The sequence below is a fragment of the Pempheris klunzingeri genome, chromosome 19 (assembly GCF_042242105.1).
Source record: "Pempheris klunzingeri isolate RE-2024b chromosome 19, fPemKlu1.hap1, whole genome shotgun sequence".
Lineage (NCBI taxonomy): Eukaryota > Metazoa > Chordata > Actinopteri > Acropomatiformes > Pempheridae > Pempheris > Pempheris klunzingeri.
Window position 1 is genome coordinate 10,647,587 of NC_092030.1, and position 25,368 is coordinate 10,672,954.

The 25,368-nt window shown below is 40.0% G+C and overlaps 2 protein-coding genes across 2 annotated transcripts; both read right to left on the minus strand.

Annotated features, from left to right (window-relative positions):
• Positions 1 to 4,342: 4,342 nt before the first annotated feature.
• On the minus strand, positions 4,343 to 13,038 carry auh (AU RNA binding protein/enoyl-CoA hydratase). The gene is made up of 10 exons (XM_070850903.1): positions 12,796 to 13,038; positions 11,511 to 11,578; positions 10,825 to 10,912; positions 10,524 to 10,610; positions 10,203 to 10,295; positions 9,653 to 9,709; positions 8,988 to 9,175; positions 8,699 to 8,749; positions 6,842 to 6,889; positions 4,343 to 6,229 (listed from the first exon to the last, which is right to left on the minus strand). The coding sequence occupies exons 1-10, from the start codon at positions 13,016 to 13,018 to the stop codon at positions 6,152 to 6,154; spliced, it is 981 nt and encodes a 326-aa protein (XP_070707004.1). The 5' UTR covers positions 13,019 to 13,038; the 3' UTR covers positions 4,343 to 6,151.
• Positions 13,039 to 15,818: 2,780 nt separating this feature from the next.
• Positions 15,819 to 22,453, minus strand: nfil3 (nuclear factor, interleukin 3 regulated). The gene is made up of 2 exons (XM_070850600.1): positions 22,291 to 22,453; positions 15,819 to 18,158 (listed from the first exon to the last, which is right to left on the minus strand). The coding sequence occupies exon 2, from the start codon at positions 18,047 to 18,049 to the stop codon at positions 16,676 to 16,678; it is 1,374 nt and encodes a 457-aa protein (XP_070706701.1). The 5' UTR covers positions 18,050 to 18,158; positions 22,291 to 22,453; the 3' UTR covers positions 15,819 to 16,675.
• Positions 22,454 to 25,368: the final 2,915 nt, after the last annotated feature.

The following is a 25,368-nucleotide window of genomic DNA, read 5'->3' on the forward strand; positions in this document are numbered from 1 at the left end:
CATTGCAAATTAGGTGTATTGGCAAAATGTACAAACTTTCAGCTGTGTTCAATGAACAACACTCACATCAATATTAAACTTTTAATGACTACTGCAGTCTCAAAATTATTCAACCTCCTGAATAGAATCCCTCATAAGAGACTCATTTGCAAATCAGCTGTTGTCTCAAGCACGGCTGATGTGACTAATCAAGGGCTTCATTAGTTGCATCAGGTGAGCTTGAGATAGAACACATCACATACTCAGACTGGCTAGAGGTTTGTTCACAGTGATGTTTGGTTGCATGTTACAAATATGGGTAAGTCAAGAGAATTGTCCAAAAGTTAAGAGAGGAGATCATTGTCTTGCACAAACAAGAATAGTTCACAAGTTCAAAGCTAAAGGAACACTGGCTGCACTACCTGGACGTGGCAGAAAGAGGAAGTTATCAACGACTGCCACCAGATTTCTGAGGAGGCAGTAGGACAAAAACCCTTGAGTGACCTGCAGCAAGACTTGGTGGCAGCAGGCACTGAGGTTTCAGTTTCTACAGTAAGGAGCACACTAAACACTGAAGGCCTCCATGACTGAACTCCAACACATTCACCACCACTGACCCAAAAGCACAAGACAAGTGGGCTCCAATATGCTAGAATCCATATAAATAAGCCACAGAAGTTTTGGGATTCTGTTCTGTGGAGCAGAGCAACAAAAGTGGAACTTTTCAGGTCTGTGGATCAGCAGTATGTCTGGAGGAGGAAGAATGAGGCAGACGCTGAAAAGAACATCCTGCTACAGTGAAGCATGGCGGTGGCTCAGTGATGCTCTGGGGCTGCTTTGCTTCTTCTGGCTCTGGAAACCTGCAGCGTTTGGAGGGCAAGATGGATTCAATCAAGTATCAGGAGATCGTAGAAGAAAATGTCAGGCCGTCTGTGAGGAAGCTGAAGCTTTGGTGTCATTGGACCTTCCAACAGGACAATGATCCCAAGCACACCTCACAGTCCATCAAGGCTGGGCTTCAGAAAAAGTCCTGGAAGATACTAGAGTGGCCGTCACAGTCACCTGACTTGAATCCCACAGAAAATCTCAGGTGGGATTTGAAGAAGGTGGTTGCAGCACACAAACCCAAGAGGTTTAGAGAGCTGGAGGCTGTTGTCCATGAGGAATGGACTCAGATTCTTCAGGATGTCAGAACCTGGTGTCTGGCTATGCATCACGTTTGCATCAGGTCATAACAGCGAAAGGGTGCTCTACTAAGAACTAAAGATGCTGATGTCAAGAAGGGGTTGAATCATTTTGAGATTAAGTGGCATCTTGAATTTGGAGAAACCACCTGTAATGTGTGTGTGTGTGTGTGTGTGTGTTGAGCTATTTCAGTTGTTCTTCTTAAAGTTGTTCATTGAACACAGCTTTGCAATTTTTTGTTGAATAGTGGCCCAAAACAAGATGTTAAAGAGAGTTTCATTGTAAACAAAAGGTATGTTTAGATTCCTTGTTTCTCACCAAAATCTATTGTGTGTGAGTGCATGTCCTTCCTCATAAAACATTTAGAAAGCCAATTTTTAGGTATGTTAAATCCAGCTTTTCATACATCCACGTACACACCTTGCAGTCTTTTCTGCATGATCTTTGGTGGCACACTGCTGCATATTGTGGTGTTACTGGCACCTGTTGCTCAGTGGAATAGTGTGACACTAATGATAAGACATGTACACCATGTGTGTCCTCATATGAGTGCATGACCCACTGACAGATACCCTGCTCCATGGTGCTACTAGAGGTCCAAAGCTGCACAGGAACTCTTAAATAGTAGGTTTGCACACTTTTAACCTGTGCCTTGAAGACAATCTCTGGATTACTCTAGTACTCTAGTAGCTGAGGATGTGGATCTTAAATCCTATGGAGTCAGTGTAAGACAAGAGTCCAACAGTTTATGAAATAAATCTATTAAAGCAATGATGAATGTTAGATATATTGTTGTCAGGATTTATTCATTGTACGTAACAGCTTTATGAAGGCTTAATTAGTCATTCACCAATGTTTATAGAATAGATACAAGATATCATTGTGAACAAAGTGGGGGTGCAAGGTTGGGAACCATCTCTCTAGCTGGTGTTAAATGTCCGTCATCCGTCATATTACCATCTATACTTTTTAAATAACGATTAGTTAACTTTTGCTGTTGATTTATTGTAGAATGACAGACTTTATTAATATTTTACTACCCTTTATTAATGTCTTTGGGCCGGCTGTGGCTCAGAGGTAGAGTGGGTCGTCCTGCAATCGGAAGGTCACTGAACTCCAACTTGCTGTTGTGTGAACCTGTGCTTCAACTTAGATACCTCCTGAATGAATGATGTGTGAATGGGTGAATGAGGATGTGATGTACAGTAAAAAGCACTTTGAGTGGTTGAACTAAACCATTTGTGCAGCAGTTTATTTCACCCAAACTTAAAAAATAATCTTACCTCCTTGTCATGTAATCAAAAACAGTGCAGATAGTGTGGATTTAGTCCGGGTGCTCTGCTTTCCTCCCACAGTCCAAACACATGCAAGATCAGGTTAATTAGCTTCTCTAAATTGCCTGTAGGTGTTTATGTGAGTGTGATAATGAGAGAGCCACTGCTGGTGTTAACAGTAACATTTTCGGTGAAGGGAATTGGGGGTGAAGAGATAGTTTGTACCACTGAACTGAAGCCAACATTACAACGTTTTTTTAACTGCCGTATACTGTAGACCTATATATGCTGTTGAAACAACCTCCAGTGGCATGTAAGGCTCAAAACCACCTGTTGAGAAACAGTTAAAAAAGAGACAGCCCCTGTGCACGACTAGGGAGGAAAAGCCATGTGTCCACTGACCTGTGGTGACAATAACTGTTCCTAAGAAAATAAAGACAAACTAAAAAATGCCTTGAAGGATGCTGTTATAGTTACCCCTTCAACGTTTCCCAGTAGAAGTGGCTGGGGCGCAGGCCTCCAGTATTGGGGAACCGGTCTTTCTTTACGCAACCTTATGTTGTGGTGGGATTCCCCCGGCTTATTGCTGGGACATCTGCCGGAAGGAGGCCAGCCACAGTGGGGATGTGCAGCCTGATGTCAGGCTCTGTGCAGCAGCATGAAGCCACAGGGCAGGTCTGCATGCAACCGCTGGCCAGGGCCTCAACAGTCTGTTCACAGGTTCTCACACAACTTATATCCTCATGATAACCCTGACCCTACCATCACCACTGCATGTGTAACTTCAGCTTGACACAATCCTGATTCTGCCCTGAACACTAAATGCTAAATCAGAGAGTGCCTCCATAATGTTACCTACAGGTCGACTGAGGATTGGATGCAGATATGCATAGATACATATACAATATATAAGCACACACTGAGACATTGAACCACATACACTCACTGAATCAAAACATTATGAATCAAAAAATAGAGCACGATGAATTATTCTGAAGTCAAAGTTAACTTAGCTCTTGGCCTTCATACTGTATCTCATGGTCAACCAAAACAATCTGCATGGTTAGATTTCACTAGTCTAGAGGGACTTAACTGATCCTTTAACTACTGAAACTGCAAAAGTGGCATAAATGTTGACACTAAAAACATGACCCAGTGGTGTTGATTTTAAAACTACATGCCACAACACTTAATACTTCTAACTGATTCCATTCATTTCAGACAATGCAAATGTAATTTGTTCTTTCTCATTTCATGGCGCTGATGAAGGCCACAAGCTGACACACTTTGGTCTGGCAATAAAGTTCTTCTGTATACTACAAATGTTGCTGTTTTAACCTCTTCAGACACTTGGAATTCTCCCCTCACTATGGAAGTAGGTGAAGTTACGCCGGAAACCTCCAATCTGCTTCTACTGTCTTTACATCATAATAGCAACTGACTCACTGCTCAGTTCAATGACACTAGCATTTTTTCTCCCTAAGTATACAATAGCCCCAATATTACAATTACAGTATGTAAATGTAATCCTCATCAGTTTCATGAAATGTTTCATGTTGTTTTGTGTACCATAACACTTTGCTTACATTCTATTAGAATTTATAAGCAGTGTATAATCAATAAATTTAGAACTGCTTCATAATAAATCATAGTCAGTCATTACTCACATTCCAAAAGTTCCAAAAATTAGACCTCTAGATTCTAAAATATAACAAGACTACTCAGTTCCTTTCTTTTTTGTTCCACCAGCTCTACCAGTACTAGAGCTCACTGCATGCAAGGACTCCAATCCTTTCTGAACATGGCCCAAATAATGTAACTGCCAGGCACCATAGCACTACAAGTGGAGACAGTATGACAACCTGATGTCATCAAGTAATTATGTGCACTTAAAACACTACAAATGGGGGCAAAGAAGCATTTCTGTGTGACAAGTTTTATTATTCACCTGCGTGACATGGTCTCATGCCTTGTGGCCTGTCCACTGTGAAGAAGGCTCACAGGCTCATTTCACTTACTAAAATAACACATCTTCACTGGGCCTGACTCATTCATCAACAGTTCCATAAAAGCAGTTTGAGGCTTGGTTTACAAAAAAGATTCTGACAGCTGAATCAACGAAGACACAAACACATGTAGTACAGAGGGAAAGGCAACTTGAAATGAATTGAAGTGCTTCCTAACTGATGACCGTTTCCATCTGTATGGATACAGCAATGACTGTACTCCAGGCCACCTCAGGGTGCCTGTGAGAGTCACTGCTGCGTGGTTAGAACATCTGACCAGGTGTGGAAAGGGGTCCCAAAAACACATTTCAATACATAAGGCATTGGGAAAATAAGTGCATGTTAAAATGTTATGCATGTTTACACTTTCTGGTGTCAATTTTTGTCATATAATGAAAAATACAGTCTCTTCAGTCCTAAAAGAGATTTTTTTTTAAATCTTGTGCACACAAATGTTAAAGTATATTGGGAGCTCTGTAGAAAAGATGTCTTTAAAAAATGAACTCGAGCTTTTTCCAGTGCCTTCATCAGTAGATAAAGCTTACTCTATATGAGCAAACTATCAATACAGTACCAGCTGAACAAGCACCTTCCACTGACTAAAACTTTTCCAAAGCTGAGAATGAACTTCCAATCTCAAAATAATGATTTTGCAAAATGGCAATATAATTAAAAACTATTTCCTTTTAAGAGGATGCAAACACGCGCCTCTGAAGCATCTTTTGAAGTGTATATCAAGTGTTTGTGGCGTCTTAGTCTTAGTGACAGTAGTGATGGGCACCTGGATGATTTTCAGCTCATAGTGAATGGCATCCCTCCGCATCTCCAGTGTTCAAGTCTGACATGTCTCATATCTAGTGTAAATTTAGTGTTACAGAATCACATTAAAAACCGCTAAGCAGGATGAGAATTAGCCTTTATTTCATTTAGAGCCACCACATGTAGAATGTTTCTGATTACAACATCTTTAAAATTATTCTGATTTAAGTTTGTGTTTGCAGTGTGTGTTGTTGTAGTGTTAACATTAATCCATTGGCATAAGCTCTGATTCGTAGAAAAATAAAACAATTCCGTTGATACATGGTTTAGCCTATGTGTTGTTCGTTTGGGTAACTGTCATTTTTGTTACTAATACAGGGAGGCAGAACCAGAATTCGTTAAATCCTACACATAGTAGCATTAAGAGTTGAATCCAAATGCCAACCATAGTTTCATGCAGAAACCTTGAGTTATTCATTGTTACGAAGACAGTGGTACATTTCTAACACAGTAAAAAAAACAATAAACCTTCTGATGCAGCATCCATGTGCAGAATTGACAGAACCTTGTGGAAATTTCAATGGCTCTCTGATTGGTTTCACAGTCCAAAGAGGCTACGGTTTGGGATCTGCCAATCACACTGCAGTACTTGATGTTATAGATTGCAGAAGTTTGAAGTATTGTAAGCAGTGGCTTGGTTAGTTTGCTTGGTTTCTCCGAATCCTAAAGTGTTAGTTGACACATCCAGCAAGTGCTTGACAGCTGAACAAGTCACTGGCAAAAACACCAGCCGGGATGGACCCTGATGTCCTGCAGTCAAACAGGCGTCCTCTGGGGACTGTACAGGTTAATGCGTTGACATGTACAGTTTCACCCATAAATATGTTGGAAGCAGTGGAACGGTAGGAGAGCTGAAGACAGAACTCTGTTGCTGGGAGGAGTGTGGCCTCATTCCCCCCTGAATTGAGGACGCCTCTTCTCCTTGAATGCAGCCAAACCCTCCAACCGATCTTTAGTTGGTATCACCTGGAAAACAAATGTCCACACTAAAATGCACCGTTTTACCTGTAGATATCTCAGGCCTATATATATTATCTCCATTAATCAATTTTCAGTGGGAGACTCTGCAGGGAGGTGTTTGTCATATTTCATCACCCCATTTTATAGAAGATATAAAAAGCAGTACTCTGTATAATCTAATTCAGCACCAGCACAAACTACAGCCTTTAAATTCAGCATGAAGCTGAAGCTTTCCAACAATATATCTGTAATCTCAGATATATGTAATATCTCAGATATGTAATATCTATAATCTGTTAGATTATATTATATTATGCACCATTCATGTCATATCATTTAGACCGTTACTACAAGCCATTGAGTTAGAAAAATGTTACAGTGAGCCACAATGTTGGAGTTGACAATATTTCCCACTTGGTCAGTATCAATAACAGGTGGGCATAATGTGTCGACCCCCACAAGTTGGAGTAAAACAAGGTTTTCCCGTTCATAAAGTCTGGCCGACAATTTATGAAAGCAGTACAAGTCTTAGCTTGGCTGACCTAATGAACTGCCAACCAAAGGTAGATTTCATACAGCAGGGTAAAAAATTGTGAATTGAATTGTTAAATTACTCACCTGGGCATAGCATGCCTCTTCAATTGCCAGACCTGTAGATAAATCGACCTGAAGAGGAAAGTGGCACATCTTAGTGCAGCTGAAAATGTCTACATTCTAATTTTCTTTATGATTGACTACGTTTGTCGGTTACACCGTGCGAAGAACAAGCAACTGCATTTAAATCCTCCGATAAGAACTTTCAGGTTCAGTCTTAGTAGGAAATATTTGCACAAGATGTGCAGGGCCCAGGACAGGAGGCAGCGGGTGCAGCTGGTGATCAAAGCCACCCAGAGCATCACTGGTACCCGTCTACAGAGCATCAGCTATATCAGTGAGGGGTCTGCACAGAGCCCAGAGGATGCTAAAAAAAAAAACCCACCCATTCCAGCACCAGTCTGTTCACCCAGCTGCAAGACACAGAAGTATCCACTGTCGTACACTACAGACTACAGAGCAGACTCCCCCCACCCCACTTCACCAGAAGTACAAGGGACTGCACATACTGTACATACTTTACTGCAGGTTATTGTTTTTACTTTATTTTATTCTAAATGTAATCATCTGTATATACTGTATGTTCTAGGGCAGCATGGTGGTGCTGTGGTTAGCACTGTTGCCTCACAGCAAGAAGGGTAAACTGGGATTGGCTCCAGCCCCCCCCGCGACCCTGACGGATAAGCGGTTGGATAGATGGATGGATGGATGGATGTTCTACGTGTGCAACACGAAAGGGCTACAACTTGCATTTCACATCAGCTATTAATTTGGTGAATACTAAAATAAAAGCGGAGGTGTGATATGTTGAAATTATCCTTTAACCATCAGCCAAAAATGTCAGAAATATTCTTGGCCCCAACTTTTTTTTTTCCTTTTTAACTATATGAGAGGCTGCTACATATACATACATATGTGAAAAACACATTCAGGAGTTTTGACTGCAAACAGAGTTGAGTTTTTTCTACTTATTTTGGAGTTGTCTGTATTCATTTTGCTAGAGGTCTTTCATTTGTTAACACTTAGCATATTTGTGAGAGCAGGTAGTGGACCACCAGACTCCTACAGATTTGCAGTATTTAGCTCTTTACATTAACAGTTTTGTAAACTGAAATTCTGTTGTAAAAACTGACCCAAAGAGCAGCTTCTTCCTTCTTTGCTCATCCTCTACACTCCCCCATAGAAAGCAGCTTTTTTATCCTCATGTAGCAACTGGGTCTAAAATGTACATGTCTTGCGCAACCCTGTATTGTAGAATGACAAATGAACCTTGTACCGTGTACCTTACGTTTAAGCATGAAAGGGTGTACCTATATACAAAGTGCAAAATCATTAATCACTAAATACAGTCGCATTTGGCAGTGTTCAGTTGTTATACTAGACATACAAACACTGGCTAGATGAAACACATTGCAGCATAACCTTGTTAAAAGTCACTGCCATGGTTGCAACATCACTTGACACAGAGAAGCAGTTGATGTGCAGGGACTGCTTGACACATGAATGCTTGTGTGCCTTTATTTCAAGCAATGGTGTTAAGGCCCAAGGTCCCACTCTGGAGCCATACAACTCTGCCTTTGCTGAACTTTCTTGATCGTCTGTATAACTGTTTTATGAATCACAAACATTATTTTTCAATGTCTGGGACAATGTACATTTCCATCATGTGTTGGCTGTATGAGACTGTAAGCCCACCGGCAGCCAATTAAAGAGTCAAGGCCAAGGATGAGGAATCATCCCAGTGCCAGTTGTGGAGATGACATTCTAAAAGGCTCAAAACATGTTAGGAGTTTTGCTAATTGAAACACTGTTGAGAACAATTGCACCAGAGCAATCATAAAATACTGTAAATGCAGCCCTGCACAGAACTTTAACACTTACCTCTATCCCCTGGTTGATCGCCAGTTTTGCCATCCTCACTGCAATTGGACCCTGTGGAGCCAAAAATCCCAGAGTGACTGCCTTTTTAAAAGGTGGTAAGGTTTCATCTGAGTGATATAAATTACTCTTGTAAGCAGTCATGAATAAATACAATAACATAAGGCAACTATTCATGGCCTGTTTATCTAGTTGTGACATTAATCACTCATTAACCTTTATGCTTTTCTCTCAGTGTACAATTTCCTGGATACACAGCTCCGTCTGCCTGTCAGTGAAACGCTCTTGTTACCTGAGGGTTGATCTCACGAGCAAGCTCCAGTGCCCGAAGGTAGGCAGCATCTCCACTCTTGTTCTGCTCCACACTGTGATTGACGAGACCTAGACGACACGCCTCTGCTCCATCCACCACCCGGGCAGCAAAGATCAGCTCCTTCGCAAGAGAGACCCCGATCACCCTGGGGAGACGCTGTGTACCACCTGCACAGTAGAGGTACATGGTTTTGGCCACAGACACCTATTGTCCCTCTCCAATAGAAGCAAAAATGCCTGAACAATACTTTTCAAAGAGACAAAGGAGAGTGCCTTTCATATGGTAAACTGGAGTTCCTGTAAGCTTGTAAATCAAGTGGTCTGAGTTGTCACAAAATCAGTATGGTAATTCAGCCAGGGACATTTTACACTCTAAAGGGGATTGCTAATATCTATAGCAGACCTCATGGCACAAAGCCATTCTCATAACTTGTTCTGCACCACACTGTTGGACAGATCAGTGCAATTTACCATTGTTCGCCTCTAAAGTAGCCATTAAGAACGACCACCTTACTGTGAAGTTTGCTCTTTTCATATAGAGTTCCCCAAGTGTTGCAGTCCCTTGAAGTGTAGACATGTGCAAACATAAAAATTTAACCGGAACTTATGAAATGAAAAAAAAAAAAAATAATAATCCAGCCTTACCTGCTCCAGGAATAATTGCCAGTTTGGTTTCCACTAGTCCCATTTTTGCAGTATTAGCTAGAGAGATCAAAGAGCAGTGTTACTGCTACACATATATACTACTACTACTACTGCTGCTACCACCACCGCTACCAATACAGCTGCATTTGACAAGATAAAATAAAAAGAAGTAAATATTATGTTCATTAATAACTAATACAAGTTCTAAAATCACTGGGTATACACTCACTGCTCAGTGACAGAAAAACACATATTCCATTCATTTTGTAGATTTAGAACTTTATTTCTAACTGGACTAATCAAATATGCCGCTGTGTTCCTAAAATACAAGGAAATACAAGTCGTTACACTGGCAAATTCAGCAATGAATTACTGCAAGTATTCCAGTTTGTACCGTAGAAAAAGGAGTTTGTCAATGTTTGTTATGAATCGGTTAATGATTCTACTGCTCTGTTAAACTTCAACCAAAACCTTTTGCACTGCTAATAAAAACTAGTGTTTCCCACATAGACCAGAGGCAGACTTATTTGTAACCTCAAAATAGTCTTACAGGCAATTCTGATGTCACATGAAAGGGCCATCTCCAAGCCTCCTCCTAAGGCAGCTCCATCAATGGCAGCAATCGTTGGTACCGGCAGGTTACCTGGAAAAGAAAAGACAACAAGGTACGAGTCAAGAGACACGTACAAAATGTACTTATTATGTACACATTAAATAAACTGCACTACTCAACTACAAATCAAACCACATTGTTGGAAACTGTTATTGCTTCACTTATTACGGAGTGACAGGAACTTCCGTGCCAGTACTTTCATTTAGAATATCGTGATCTAGAGAAACCATAAAGTCCATCATTTTTTACAGTCTTTACCCAGTTCTGTGATAAGGGCTCTTGCTTTGGACACAAACGGTCCCACTTCACTCTGATGCATCTTGGCCCTCTCCTTCAAGTCTGCACCTGCACACAGACACAAAACCTTGGTATCAAGCCAGAGACCCATGGCTTCCTGAAAAATACAGCAGGAGGACACTGTGGTCCATCACTCAGAGCTTTGGCACCTAACAAAGCTTCATTACCAAGATTTTGGAATATCATGCCGAATACAGAATGTTCTAGACATTCCAGACAGTCAAACATACCTCGATAACAACGATAACCAAGGAGACTGTACCTGCACAGAAGATCCCAGGAGCCAAACTGCATAAAATGACACTGCGCACTTTATTATTCTTCTTGATATCCTCCACAGTTTCAAACATCTGAAAGACAAAATAACGATGAAATATAAACCTAAAACATCTCTCAAAATGATCTAAATGTAAAACTCACTTGATATTACCCAACAAAAATAATAAAATGGAGCATATTTCAAGACAAACTCAGACATCAGAAATGATAAGAAAACTAAACCCGAGTGCTTGAAGCCAGTTAAGAGGTTCAGGAGCATCAGTATTTTTTAAAGATGCACTGACTACTTTCTATACACTGCCTAGTCATCATTGTTAAGCTGGAATGAGCCTTCTGAGGGTGCACATAAACGTTTCTGCAAATTCACTCATAAAGGTGGTAACCACAGGTTGCTGAGACTCCAGTGGAGCCGATGTGCACACCTTCCATAATTCAACAGTGTGCCATTCGGCTCTGCACATCAAGCAAGTTGATTAGTTGACTCAACTCGTGTCTGGAGGCGAGTTTCAGGGAAACAGCCACATGAACGTCTCTGAGAGACCTCCACGCACACAAGCCTGAGTGCAACCCACAGAAACAGAATTCCAGCTATACTTGTGTAACCAATCATTGGCTTAGTCATCTTTAATATGTTCAAATAAATATTAAAAGGGAAATAGCAATACATACCATTTTGACCAGATTTTTGCTTATGGCATTTTTGGCTTTTGGTCGATTGATCCCAACCACAACAATACCTGAAAGACAATCACATCATGCTGATCAGCAACAGCACACAGATATCTTTACTTTCACAAAGAGCAACGTGTTCGAATAGCACCAAGATTTCACAACTGGAGATCACAAGCACGTCCATCAAGACTGAACCATGAAAACTGAAATGATGAGTCCTGGTTACATCCTACATAAAGTAGATGTATAGAGGATCTACACCAATACTTACAATTTATCATACAATTTATATGAATAGGATATCATACAATATTTTGCAAGAGGTGTCAGACGTCAACCAAACTGACAGTTACAGGAAAATATTTTCACAGAAAAATTAAGTCTCTTTATTTTTCTGCGGCATTCCTTCAGCTGTTTCAGCTGCCATAATTCCTTTTTATTTCTTTCCAGCTGTGAGGAGCTCCTCCTTTTCCTTCGCCCATTGAAGGAGAATAACATTTATGAAAAGCACAGTCAAAAAAAACCTTAGTGTAAATACTTTCTTTTGTTACTTTAACAATGTGAACACACACGCCAAGAATCCATCCATCAATGACATGACATTTACGGTTTTCTTTCATTTAATCACAGCAGCTACCAACTCAGTTTTTAGAGCCCCAGGAATCCTTAACCTTGTACTTCCTGATATGAATGAGTTCCACGCTGTGAGGAATACAGATTTCCAGATTCTGAATTTGGGAAAGAGAGGACTAATATCAAATCAAGAGTCAGTATCAGCACGGATTCTGATGCCTAACAGTGGAACGAGTGTTTGATTAGTTAAGATGCGATTCAGCATTTGTTATTTTATTTCCTGCCTCCAGAGACATCTCCAAACCTGGGTGATTAAAACTACCTGCACGGAGACTTAAAGATTAAATGGTTGTTTTCATTAGCAGTTATTATATTAAACCATCTCTCAGATCTGCACCTTAGACCTGTCCATGAAGTCTGTGGTCTGCGCCTGTGCACAGGAACAAGGTGCTCTACTGTCAGGAAGTCTATTTCCCCACCGTGGTGGGGTCACGTAAGAAAATGACGTCAATGCGTAACTTCACTGTGGTGATGGGCGGGGCTTCTTTCCTGTTAGCACCTACAGTGGACTGTGCCTCTACACCACTGCACCTGTACAGCCAGCTCACGGTAGCTGGAATGCAAACAGGACTTCCTCAAAGAGAAACCGAACCAGTTTTCTATCCAAAAACTTGATTTTGAATTGGCGCCGGTTATGACCGGAACTTACCGGCGTCTTCTCCCTCTAGGTACCTCACGCGCAGGTCATCCTTAGAGTCGGAGCTGTAACGTCGTATAGCTGCGGCCCCGTGAGCGTTCAGACGAGGACAAGCCGAGGCGTTGGCGGTGAAAACATGGTGGCTGGAGCAAGAAGAGGCAGCTGCCAGCCCGCTGTCCGCTGTTAGCCCGCGGAAGGCTTGCCACAGGACTCTACGTCCCAGCAGGACCGCCATGCTGAGGAGCCGCAGTGCTGTTTGACTTTCAACTGTGAACCCAGTCACGTGCTGGCGTCACGTGATTTATATGCAGTCTGAACAGGAGCTGCGAGACAAATACTAGAATTCCAGGATCATCACTCAATTACGAAAAGTATCACATACATGTTACCCTGCACGTCCTTTTATTATGAATAACAATTGAAATCATTTCTAATGCACAAACTTTACAAAAGTGATGCTCCACTTCAAATTATGGAGTCAATGTGATGGAAAAAAGAGTCATTATAGTGAGAAACCTTCACGAAATGATGATTATGTATCTCGAGATAATGACTTAGTATGATTTAAGAACGTTCTTAAACTGTGCACAACTTAGGCTTGTGCAAAATTTGGAGAATTGTGAGATACCAAGTCATTATTTTGAGACACTAAGTCATTATTTCAAGAAAGGCTCATTACAATGACTTTCAGGATCTTTTGTTTTCACCACAATGGACTTCCATATTCGACAATGCTACAATGTTTGTTCATAAGGGAAAACTATGCCAAGATGTCTTCAGCTTATCTTGACAACAAACACAAAGTGTAATTTGTCTTTGTTTTACCATAATCTGCTGTTATGGTCCCATCAGGTTCCATAGATCTAAAGAGAAGTCATCATATCTGGTCAAAGTCGGTTCTGGTCAGCAGAGGCTATGTCATATTCACAAGTGCCTATAACAAGAGCACCGACACAACTTTGTTTCCAGTGTTTCTGAAGAAGTAGACAAGCACAAGAAGAGTCCTGAAACTGGACTCCAGGTTGGACCAGAGCCTTGGTTTTAATTATTAATCGTACCTGTATGTTTAATCCTATTGGAAGTCAAAATGTCAGCTGTAACAGAACTGTTTCAACAGCAGGCCCCAAATCAGCTCTTACAGACTATTTTGATTTAAGGGATCAGTTCACCCATATTGCTAGAAACTGTTTGCTGCAACTTGAATTAACAAGGTTAGGAGGTTTCTGCCTCTTTACAATTCCTCCACCACTGTAATCCAAAGAGGCTCAGTGGTCCTCCATTAACCTGGATGGATTTCATCAGTCCAATTCAACAACATAGGAGATGCATTTTAGATAAACATAAATCTCTTAACATTATATCACTGGGTTTAAATATCTACTTTTAAATCTCTAGGTCTCATGCCTCCCCTGGCTGTTTTAATTGATTGGGAAACAACTGGACAAAGCTTTAGACTTCAGACTTAAGTCGGTCAGACTTGGACTGTGAAAATGAGAACTTGAAATCCACTCTCGAAGACATGATTTCAAACTAAGACCAAAATGGATATCAGCCAAAATATCACTATTTTTGAGAAAAGCAATGTTTTCTCTGAGGTCACATTATCTTAAACTGTAGTTATTTTGCAGTTAAACTTATTTTTCTGGAAATCATGTTTAGATTTGTATAATATAAAAAAAGAAAAAAACCAAACATGATTCAGTGACAAGACTTTTATTGTAAACAAAAATTCACCATTACAATAAATCTTGAGAAAAGTGTTCAGATACAGGTAGTTGGACTTCAGACTGCTGTCAAAATGGAGTTATCACCACCATCAAGATATTCCAAGCTAGGACAACAAATGCTCACACCATTCTTTGAAATGAATTGCATAGTCACAATTCTCCAGCCAGTGTCACACACTTTCTCGGTTTAACCAGCGGTCTGGAGGGTTTAAATAATCAACAAAAATCCACAAAAAACAAACAAAAGCGAAGCCTATTTAAAAGTTACGCTAAACTTATGTTAAAGCCAAAATCTGTAACTTTCTGCTTTTTAAACTACAGCAGAGTCAAAGGAGCATGTCGCGTGGTGGCTGTGAAGTTGTTTCAACATGTACAAAAAATACAGCGTTGGTTGCTGCAGTGATGAAAGTAAGCAGCATTAACATAGTCAACAAGGACGAGAGAGAAATTATGTAAATTATGGTTTGAGAAATTATGTAAATTATGGTCTGTAATTTTCTCATAGATTCCAGTCAAATCAGTTTTCTGAAAAGAGCTATGTAATTGAGTATTGATTACAGTGAAACTAGGGATGTCCTATAAAAAAAGCTCAATTTAAACCCATGTAAACATCAATTTGCTATTTATTGTTGCAAAGTATTCTCCATCTATTGTCAAATATATATTTGTCTTTGGACAAATTTGACATTTTTGCATACTTAACTGACCTACTGTGCAATGAAAGAATCTCTGGGTTACAATTAGCATTTATCTAGAAGTATTTGGATGTGTACCAATTAAACATCTATTTTTCCCAGTGTTAGTACCAAATTACATAGTTCTCTCCAGGAAATGTCCTGGAAATTAGTGATAATCATTCAGAAAATCATTAAAATAAAGCACTACTGAACATTCCTCTAAAGCTGAAGTATGGACTGCGTCTCCAACTACTGTTATTCTGTCGTCACACCAAGATACAAATGGATATAATAACCATACATTAATGAAAAACCTTGTGGATTCCATTTGCTAGTGCCCCTGAGCCGAACATTTAACAACAATGGCAGCAGTGCAGGCTGGAGTCAGCCTTTACTACCTGGGGCTCCACGGCTCCACAGAATCAAGGCAGAACAGTAGTCAGTGACAGTAGGTCTATACTGATGGCCGGAGCCCAGTGACAGCAGTCATGAGTAATTTGGCAAAAGAAAAATAAAAGCTTCACACATAACAATGTCCTGTACATTAATGATGTCTGTCACACACCACTGACTAAAGAATTACTGTTAATTCAGTGTAACAGTGTCCAGAAATTCTTTATTTCCTCCAGCTCTACTGCAGCGAGAACAAGGTGTTTATTTGAAACAGGTTCATATAAAAGGGACAGGCATATTTCTGATCTCCTGTTTTACATTTGATCATACTTTATTAAAAAGCTTCACTGTCATCTGGATCTGCTCCTGTTTTAATTTGCCGTTAAACGCATGTTTACCTGTTAAACGTGGAGAAACGTTACACTTAACATGATACTGAATGAACTCAGTATAATGTACATTTCAGCACAAACTTGCTCAAGAGTCATGTCATACACACCACTCAATTTTTTTTCTGACAGAAATATTGTATTCAATCACCAATTATTCTAGTCCCTTTCCATTTCCATTTCTTTGATCCCTGATCAAGCTTCTGAAATGCAACATTTCCTGCAGATTTTCCACATTACAAGCCTTCAATCTTTCTTAAAGGACACATTTCTGCCAGTTGCTGGGGTGCTTTTAATTAAAAAATAATGCAAGACAACTTTCATTGATGGTGCCTTTACAGTGGTTAAAAAACACAGTAGAATTTCAAATTCTATTAATGAGTAAAGTTAAAAGTATTTGTGCAGCAGACTGGTGAGCGTAACATGACTCTGTTGTAGTGATGGAATTAATACTGTGGTATTGTACATTATACTGTAGTTACTATATGAACTATTACAATCCAGGTAATTCCGCCTCTTTTCAATGTTTTTAATTTGCCTCTATTAGGAAACAGCCTTTGTTCATGCTCCCACAGCTATTACTTGGGATTGCCACTATTTCAACATCTTTCATGTGAAAATTGACGGTAATCGAGACATTGTTTAACCCTAGTATCAACCACACAGTGCAACAGCAAATACAGTGGAACTGCAAAACATACAAAGGTCATTCAGAGGAACATCCTTTTGATAATGACTCATGATGATCAGTGGTGCTTTGGGGTGACTCTATCACAGACCCTTGTTGTGAAGTCATCAGTCTTTTCAGAGAGGCCACTTTTGCAGACAGGTCAGCAAGGCTCTGTTTAAGATACAAGTCCTCAGCATCTGAGTGTGCATTGGACAGTTCTTTTACATCCACACCTGCTTTGCTTGAGGCGGGGCTTGGGGTTAGCCTGCTACTCTTGCAGTCATTCTGCAGTACCTCTGTGCTGCTTTCATGCCACTGCTCAGACCGGTGGGTCCAGTCTTGCATGTTGGTGACCTGTAAAGACAAAGCGCATGGGGACGACTGGATGTACTCTGAAGTGTCCTGAGTGGTCTGGTAGCATCCTCCCTCTGAAACGCTGACGGGAGAGGAGGACTTTCCAGAAGACTCGTATTCTGGGTCAACGGCCTCCACTTTGATTTGGATGGTTCTGGCTTTGATCCGCAGTTTATGGGGCAAAGCTGAAGAACTGGCATCTGGCACTTTGTGTGTGGAGACGATGACGCTTCTTGGGTCAGCTACAGATGGCATTAACCCTTTTGGGACCTGCTGCTCATCCTCACCATCTGATGATTTGTTTACAGCACCATCATCTGAGCTCCTGGGGGAGTTACTGGTTGACCTGGTGATCTGCAGGAATGACGCAGGCTGGGAGTAGACTCCAGACAATGGGCTGGCCATGTAGTTCCTGTAGAGTTCATAGGGACTACTCCTCTCCTGTGCATAGCTGCCATTTTCGGCTGGTTCTTGCTTAACCTCTGCGGTCCTGCAGATTCCAAAACTACCTGAAGATGCAGTACATGTCTCGGGCATGTGAGGTGAATGCTTGATGACTGATATACAGCTGCTTTGCAGTCGAAGAGGCTCCAAATCCCTGTTGGACCCTTGGCCAGCACTGGGTGGAACAAACTCCTGGTAGAAGTTGCCAGTGCTGGAGCTGGATAACTTCTGAACTTCTTGGGCATATGCTGTTGAGCTCACAAGGCCAAACTTAAGCTTCAACGACAGCAGCTCAGCCTTGAGGGAGGCATTTTCTTCTCCAAGGGCCATAAGCTTGTTCTCAAGCACCATGTCATTTATGCGCCGCTTCTCCCTGGAGCGTTTGGCTGCCTCATTGTTCTTGCGACGCCTCTCCCAGTAAATGGTGTCTTTCTTCTCCTCTGGGATAAACTCCCTTTTCCTGCGACAGTTACTTTTAGCCTTGAATGGAATTGCAGAGATTTTGTGGCCTCTCAGGTCTTTGTTAGCCCCTTGCAAGGCCACAGCCAGGACCAGGGCATCCTCTCCACTGTAGGACTCACTGGAGTCAACCTCTTGCTTGATTGATTGCATATTATGACTGGTGGCTAATGTCAATACTCTCAAAGGTCTTTAACCATAATGTTCGCATGCAGCAGTAGTAACTGCCACATTTGCTCAATCCACTGAATGTTGAGGAAATCTGTAAAAAACAGACAATGAAAGGGTTAGTTGTACTGTAATTGTTTCTGATAAGTTTTATTGAAAGTACTGAAACTATAAAAAAAAAGGTAATGTTGTGTTAATGTAATTTAGTAAGTGTACAGTTATTGTCAATAATAAAAAAACGAGGCGTATGATGCAGAGACATGATGCTGATGAGCTCAGAAAGTTTGCCCTGAGCTAGATACTGTAACCATTAACGTTAACATTAAGTTAGCAAGCAATCTACTTCAGAGCATGGCTAAATTTAGCTACCTACCTTGTTATTGGTTAGTTAATGGTACCGACACTAGTTGAGTTCATCGTGTTGTACACTGCGATAGCTGTGGTTAAGCACCATAATGTATCATTTGTCCAAAATTTGGGTGCTTTCACAAATAAATCTCATATAAATCTCAATAAATCTCAGATTCATAAATCTATCTGCTGATTGAGAGCTGTTCAGGAAGTGATTGATCATAACTGATCTGTAGAAGCAATGCAGTCATTTGGTTTTTCTGTATCTGTATGTAGGTTGTTCATAGAAAAAGAAAAAGTTATCCTAGATTGTGTACCAATGACTTTTTTTGCTGTGGTATCAGAGAGGTATCGAAGATCATTTTTTAAATACTAGTATTGTATCACAGTTTAAAATTCTGGTATCATGACAACATTACTTTAGACAATTGAGCAGTCAACCTCCCACTTCTTTCATGCAGATATTTTTTCAGGAGGTGAATACAGTAGTAACATTTGGCTAGCCAGCTAACCACTACCCATAAACATAAACTAATCAATACATTGTATTTATGAACTACGAGCGAGTCAAAAGTTTTATTGTATTCATGGGATCTAACTAATGCACTCTCACCCACACAGCTCATTCAATGGTTACACTGATCAGGTATCAGATGAACTCTAGGATCGATGATTGTATGTGTGGAAATCGCCATAACTGTATTTCTTTGTTGCCTCAATGAGACTGAGAACAAAGGCTAATATTAGTGTTAGCTGCTGCGATCACAAGGACATAGGAGGCGGATCTGGGTGTGTTAAGAAAATCAGATGATGAGTGGCCATTTCCACTGACTGTTTACTGACCAGGTTGCACACACACACACACACAGTTACTATGAATGCATGTAAATGTAGCTGTTTCAGAACTGCTGAGATCACTAACTCTAGTTCAAAAGGAACTTAACCCTCCAGAGTCTTGGGGTAAAATGGCTGTTTTTTTACTACTTTTCATTTTACCTTTGTGTTTCCCATTAAAACTGTTTAGCTAGCTTTCTTTGTGTTTGTGTCTTTGACGCCGACGGGTGGTCCGAGACTCTGAAGAGTTAAAATGGAAGGATAGGAATATGACAGAATGAGTTCCTCTTTTAATCAAGTAGGTAAACCAGATGAGATTCTTAAAAAGTCAGACAAATCTTTTTTTGTCAAGATTAAAAAACACATCTTAAACGTCTTAACTTAAGGAATATTTGTTGAGTGATCTGGTGGAGACAGAATCTGTATCGGTATGGAATATTTTTGTTCAATCTCATGTTGCGTAATATTGACCAATACCACTTTTTTAAAATGCCTTACTGGCAAATACATTAGTGTATCGTACAACTGGTGTCGCTTAAAGGGTGTAATGTTAAGATGGGGCAAATGTGTTACATTTCTTGATTAATATATGCTTTGATGATTTATTTATCCTGTTTAAATGCCTGTACAAAAGGTCAAAAAAGCATGTGATGAATGTATATGTGTTTTAGAGCTGAAACAATTGTCAGTTCATTTGTTGATCTACAAAAAACTATTTTGATAATCAATCAATTGTTTATGTCAAAGCTTTTTCTTGTATTATACCACAGTAAACTGAACATCTTCAGTTTATTGATAAGTGGTCAGACAAATAACTCTTATTTATTTCAAGACACCTCGAGCTCTGGGAAACTTGTGATGGGCACTTTTACTATTTTTCACATTTTATGGATGATCAATGAATTGATTGATTGGTAAAATAATATAGATAAATCAATAATGAAAACAACAGATGAAGCCCCAGTGTGCTTAAAAGAAGCTTCAGTCGGCGGTATATGCTATGGGTAGGTATGCACTAAATGCCAAGGGGTGTCAAACATTAAGAGTTAGCAAATTCCAAACACTAAGCATCCATTCTGTTGTAAAGCAATTCCTTCTTCTTAAAGCTCCATTTAAGTGCTGATCTTGGTAGACAGATATTATTAAAGTGGTATTATTAAAGTGATAATTATTATAACTATAACCCACTATCACCTCATGAGTAACATCTGAGTAAAGATTTAATCTTTACGTGACTTATAGCTGTTACAAAATAATAGTTTGAATGCTGTATTATTTGAATAGCCTGTTTTGGGCTTCCAAGCTTCCATCCATCCATAGAGGAAGGAAGGAACAAAGGACTACAGACAGCTGTAATCATAGCACGTGGCCCGGCAGAGGCTCAAACACAGAAGCACACAGCCTGTAACCTGAGGCCTACATCACATCCAGTCATCCTAACACACTCACATAATTAATGTGATTTCTGACTGCTGCGGAAAGAGGTCAGTTCATAGAAATAAAGAGGGTCAGGGGTGTGGTAATTTCACAACAAATGTATCCCTTGACTTTGTGTCCTCACATTATCCTTAGCATTATCCTTAACATTTAGGAAGTACACGATAAAGGGAGAAACATGAATAATAAATGACTAATGTATAGCCGAGTGCCTTTGCTTTCCTCTGGAAGAAACTTGGGGGTTAATGAGATTTAATATGATGTGAAACAAGCCTAATGTCAGTAATTTGTACTCTACTTGCAATCCTGTGAATGGTTCATGCCTAATTGTATCATTTGAAACCATCCACATGGAGTAATCCACTCTAAAGATGTCTGTCTGTTTTCTGAGACCAGTGATGAAAAACGGTCAGGGTTATGCGGGGATGATCATTCCCTTTTGTCTTTTCTAACGAGGCAACATATGACATCGAGACTAAATTTGGATCACACGTGATAAAAATGGGTGGTAATATTACCGCAACATGAGCTCGGATGGGGGGGTCACCATCGGTTCAGGGCCGACGGACGTACAGTGGGACCGGCCGGGACCGGCCCGGCCCGCAGCGGCCCGTCAGACGTGCTATTGCCCCAGATTCCTTCATTGTGTCCGTATTACACAATAAACTTAACGCACCCCCCCCCCCACACACACACACACATGCCCCCCACCCCCCGCGGCCTCCGACTGCCAGCAATTTCTATGGCTGCAGACATTATGCAATACATAACAATACGGGCCTATATCTGTCCTGCTGTGTGTGTGCGTGCAATTAAAATCACTTAATACTAAATAACACATATGTTAGATTATGAAGGCTATATATATATATATATATATGTGTGTGTGTGTGTGTGTGTGTGTGTGTGTGTATATATAGATATATATTACATACATGTGTAACAGGCTGCGCTGAGACAATGTGGGCATTCACTCTGTTACATGACATCATTGCCTTGCTTACTCATGACACTGGCGGCTGAAGCGTGGGGTCTATCTACGCCCTGAAAGTAGTCTGCTATAACGCGAGCACAAACTACATCAAGTACACTATAGAAAACGTTGCTCTGTTAACATTACGTTAACGGATTAATAATTGACTGACTGAATACGGCTATACACCGACTGAAGCCGTTAAGGCTTTGACCAACGGTACTGCCAGCCACATCAAATTCAGAGTTAACGTAACGACACTGTGTCGCACTCCGTAAACTCCTGCTGCTGGTAGGCCATCGTACCTGTAACAGTTAAATACATGACTCTTACACCGGCCGCTCTACTTTTATACCTCTACCAGCTATGTAACATTACAAAAGAACTGCTAATACAGTGCAGTCGTATTTACCATATAGTACTTGCATTTCACACGCAATGTGAATCCTGACGTGGCTATTCTAAATTTGAAATGGTTTTACAAACACAGAGGTTAGTCACTTGGTGCATTAATATATAATATAGCTAGCTAGCTAACTGTTAAGCGCCGCTGTGATTCTGGGGCTGTAAACACAACACCACCCCGCACGGCTACGGTTGGCTTACTGTTAACATCAAATCAAAACTGTACCTTATCTAGCCCTTTGTTGGAGGACTTGCTCTGGTTTTCCACCGCGTATCAAACACAGGTAAGAAGTTCAGGTTTCCCATAGGCAAAGGAGGAAATTACTCAATAAAATCCTACAAGTTGCAAAGTACCTAGCTTTCCTCCCTTTGCTTTTTCCTCTCAAGGTTGCTACTGACTCACAGATCTGTGTTAGTAGGTCACTGGTTAAGTGTATTGGCAGCGTGAAATCAAATGACAGCTCCTGTAGCCAATCGGAATGCAGCATTTTCTAACTTTAGCCAATGACTCTTGGCCTCAGCTGAGAGCTCAAATCTCATATAAAGCGTATGTCGTCATCCACAGTGCGTGTGGGGCATTTAGGTGCGTCAGTTCAGTACAGTGTTTTACAATGAAATCTTCCACGCATATTTTATATACACTTTAACAGCAGCTTTCTAAACAAGGTAGCAAAGTGCTTCACAAAGCGCTTTACACAGTTTATACAGTGCAGCTATTGAATGAAAGCTCTTCGTTATATATTTATATATGTTTATTTGTAAGGCAAATCCAGATGTTTTATCATTTAAATCGAAAATGTCAAGTGCTGTTTGATCATTGTGTTAAATGAATAGACCAGCCAAAATACAAACTTAATGTGACAAATACTTATGTAGCTAGCTGTTACTGCTACCACTACTACTACCACTAATAACAACAATAATAATGATCATTCCAATTATCATGAGTATAAGTTAGATATAGTTTAACATATTGATATTAAATAAATACTTCATACAGATATTCAATGGAGGCAGAAGCATTCAGATTCTTTATTTAATTACTATTTAATCACCGTAATTACAAGTAATTACATAATCAAGTAAGTACATGTAAGTAAGTAATATCAATAGAATATATTCTAGCTTGAAATAGAATATTTTACCTGGTTTGATGAAATTTGAATGAAGACTATGAAAAATATAAAACGTGCAAGTGCTAAACAGAAACAAACTGAAAAAGAGCTCAAGACAAGAAATTAAGAGAATACTTATTGATAAAAAAAAGTTTCAATAATTTCGTCTTTCGTCTTACAATAATTTTATATACATTGCATCATAAATGGAACTATAAGTTTTAAATCTACTTTTTGTGCATTGTGTAACTTACATGGAGTGGTTAAAGGATCTGTTAGCGTTCACTGTGTGGTGTTGCGTCACTATATTTGCTCATACCGCTGAAGCCCTCTAGGGGTCCCTGTTGAACAGCTAGTGTAAATTTTGAACGCTGCTTGTACCTGGAGGTCCATAGTTAAGATGGCTGCTGCGTACCAGTTTCTACTCAAATATGTGTTCCTGAGAGGTTCACATGCCTGTTGGAATGTGAGCACCGTTTCTGAAGCTATTACTGTTCCATATTACACTTACACATAGCTAAAAACAATGCAAGCCATCATTATATGAGCTCATATAGGGGAATTAGCACTGGACTTAAAGAACAATTTGAAGGCTGCACACAGAACCGAATCAATATGGAGAGAAATGATAGAAACCAGAAAAAAATGTCAACCAGATGTAACAGACCAAAAGGGAGAGAGGTGAAACTTAACACTCTTAACCATCATTTTACTCCAATGGAGCTTAAAAATGATGATATTGGATGACAAAAACTGCATGTTTGAGGCTTTATTCAGACTCAGAAGATACTTTATCTACTTTACTAGATATTTTTATGGGCTTAGCCAGCCATTAAATGGGTATACGCTAGTCTTGTGCATCATTTTTTATAAATTTTTCCAAATTTCTGGTGGTGTATGTAGTATTTTGGTAAGTTTAGGATCTCAACTATAGAACAAAACACGGAGCTTTGTTATGGTAAGAGCTGAGCTAACTGTTTTAAAGGCCCCACGCTCCGTTTAGCTTTGGCACCCCTTATGATGTCACAAGGGGATCTGCAGATCATGTGACCTCCTCCAGCCCTTCAGCAGACGGACTATCCTTGGCCACAGAAAACCTCTTGAATCCATCTCATTATTTTTCTTCACTAACACCAGCTCCCAGAAACATGAAGGCTAGAGCAAAGCAGCTGATTGTTCCTGTTCTTCCATGTACCATGTAAACCTGTTCTGGTAGGACCTCTACCAGTATGAACTTCACAGTGTTCATCAAAGTTTGTTGTTTACTTTCTGATTGACTCTACAAGGCTCTTGATCTTACCAGAGAGTGTCCCATTACTGTGCACTGTATAGACTACATCTTATTAAAAAGACTGTCTGAACAAACAAACAAACAGAAAAGCTTTAATGTAGTATGTGACTGATATTTGTATCTTGGGCTTCAACGTTTTTCTGGTTGTGGCTGAACACCAAAATGACACTGAGTAGATAACCTTGGTAACTTGGTATTTCAATGTTTAAAGGATAAACAGTACAATATCTGTTTAAGATATCTGTGTTTAAAGAATGCTGATACACCAGTATTTGCTAGTGGCCAATACTAGCTTATCATAGACATACTGGTATTTGCCTGTATGACAAGTGACAAGAAATGTAAACACAGAAATACCAAAGATATGTTTGCAGTAGTTTTCTTCTTTTCCCTGAGGTTATGTAGATATATACAACTGTGCTTTAATATATTTCATGTCAGGGATAACGTACAGCAAGCCAGTCATTATTGCAAAACAAACCCAAACAGGGTAGTGCAGGCTCATCATGAAGCAAAGGAGAGAAAGGAAAGAAATACTAATATTGCATGTACACGTTATGCACATGTTACTGTGTTGTATGAAATATTAAAAGACAAAAACAATATAATATTTACTCTATATGCTTTATTTTCTCAAATATTGACCAGGGCCTATAACCCATGCTGCTGAGGGCATCAGGTCTTTATTTGAGGCAGGGCTATATTTCTTATTCTCTCTGTTTACTAGTAGTTGAAATTTCCCCATTGTGGGATAAATAAAGGAATATCTTATCTTATATTTGGTCTCTGTATATGCAGAGAAGAGATTGGGTGCATGGATTCCTCGTTGTTCCCACTGTTTAGGGGGTGGTATTGACATTTCTGATGTCTGGGCTCCAGTAGGTTGGGACTTTGTTTG

Excerpts from the sequence above, each read along its gene's own strand:
- auh (XM_070850903.1), bottom strand. The coding sequence starts at position 13,018 with ATGGCGGTCCTGCTGGGACGTAGAGTCCTGTGGCAAGCCTTCCGCGGG. Across the intron at positions 10,913-11,510 it reads GCAAAAATCTGGTCAAAATG|ATGTTTGAAACTGTGGAGGA; the intron begins GTATGTATTGCT and ends TTTGTCTTTCAG. Across the intron at positions 9,710-10,202 it reads ATGTGACATCAGAATTGCCT|CTAATACTGCAAAAATGGGA; the intron begins GTAAGACTATTT and ends TGATCTCTCTAG.
- nfil3 (XM_070850600.1), bottom strand. The coding sequence starts at position 18,049 with ATGCAATCAATCAAGCAAGAGGTTGACTCCAGTGAGTCCTACAGTGGA.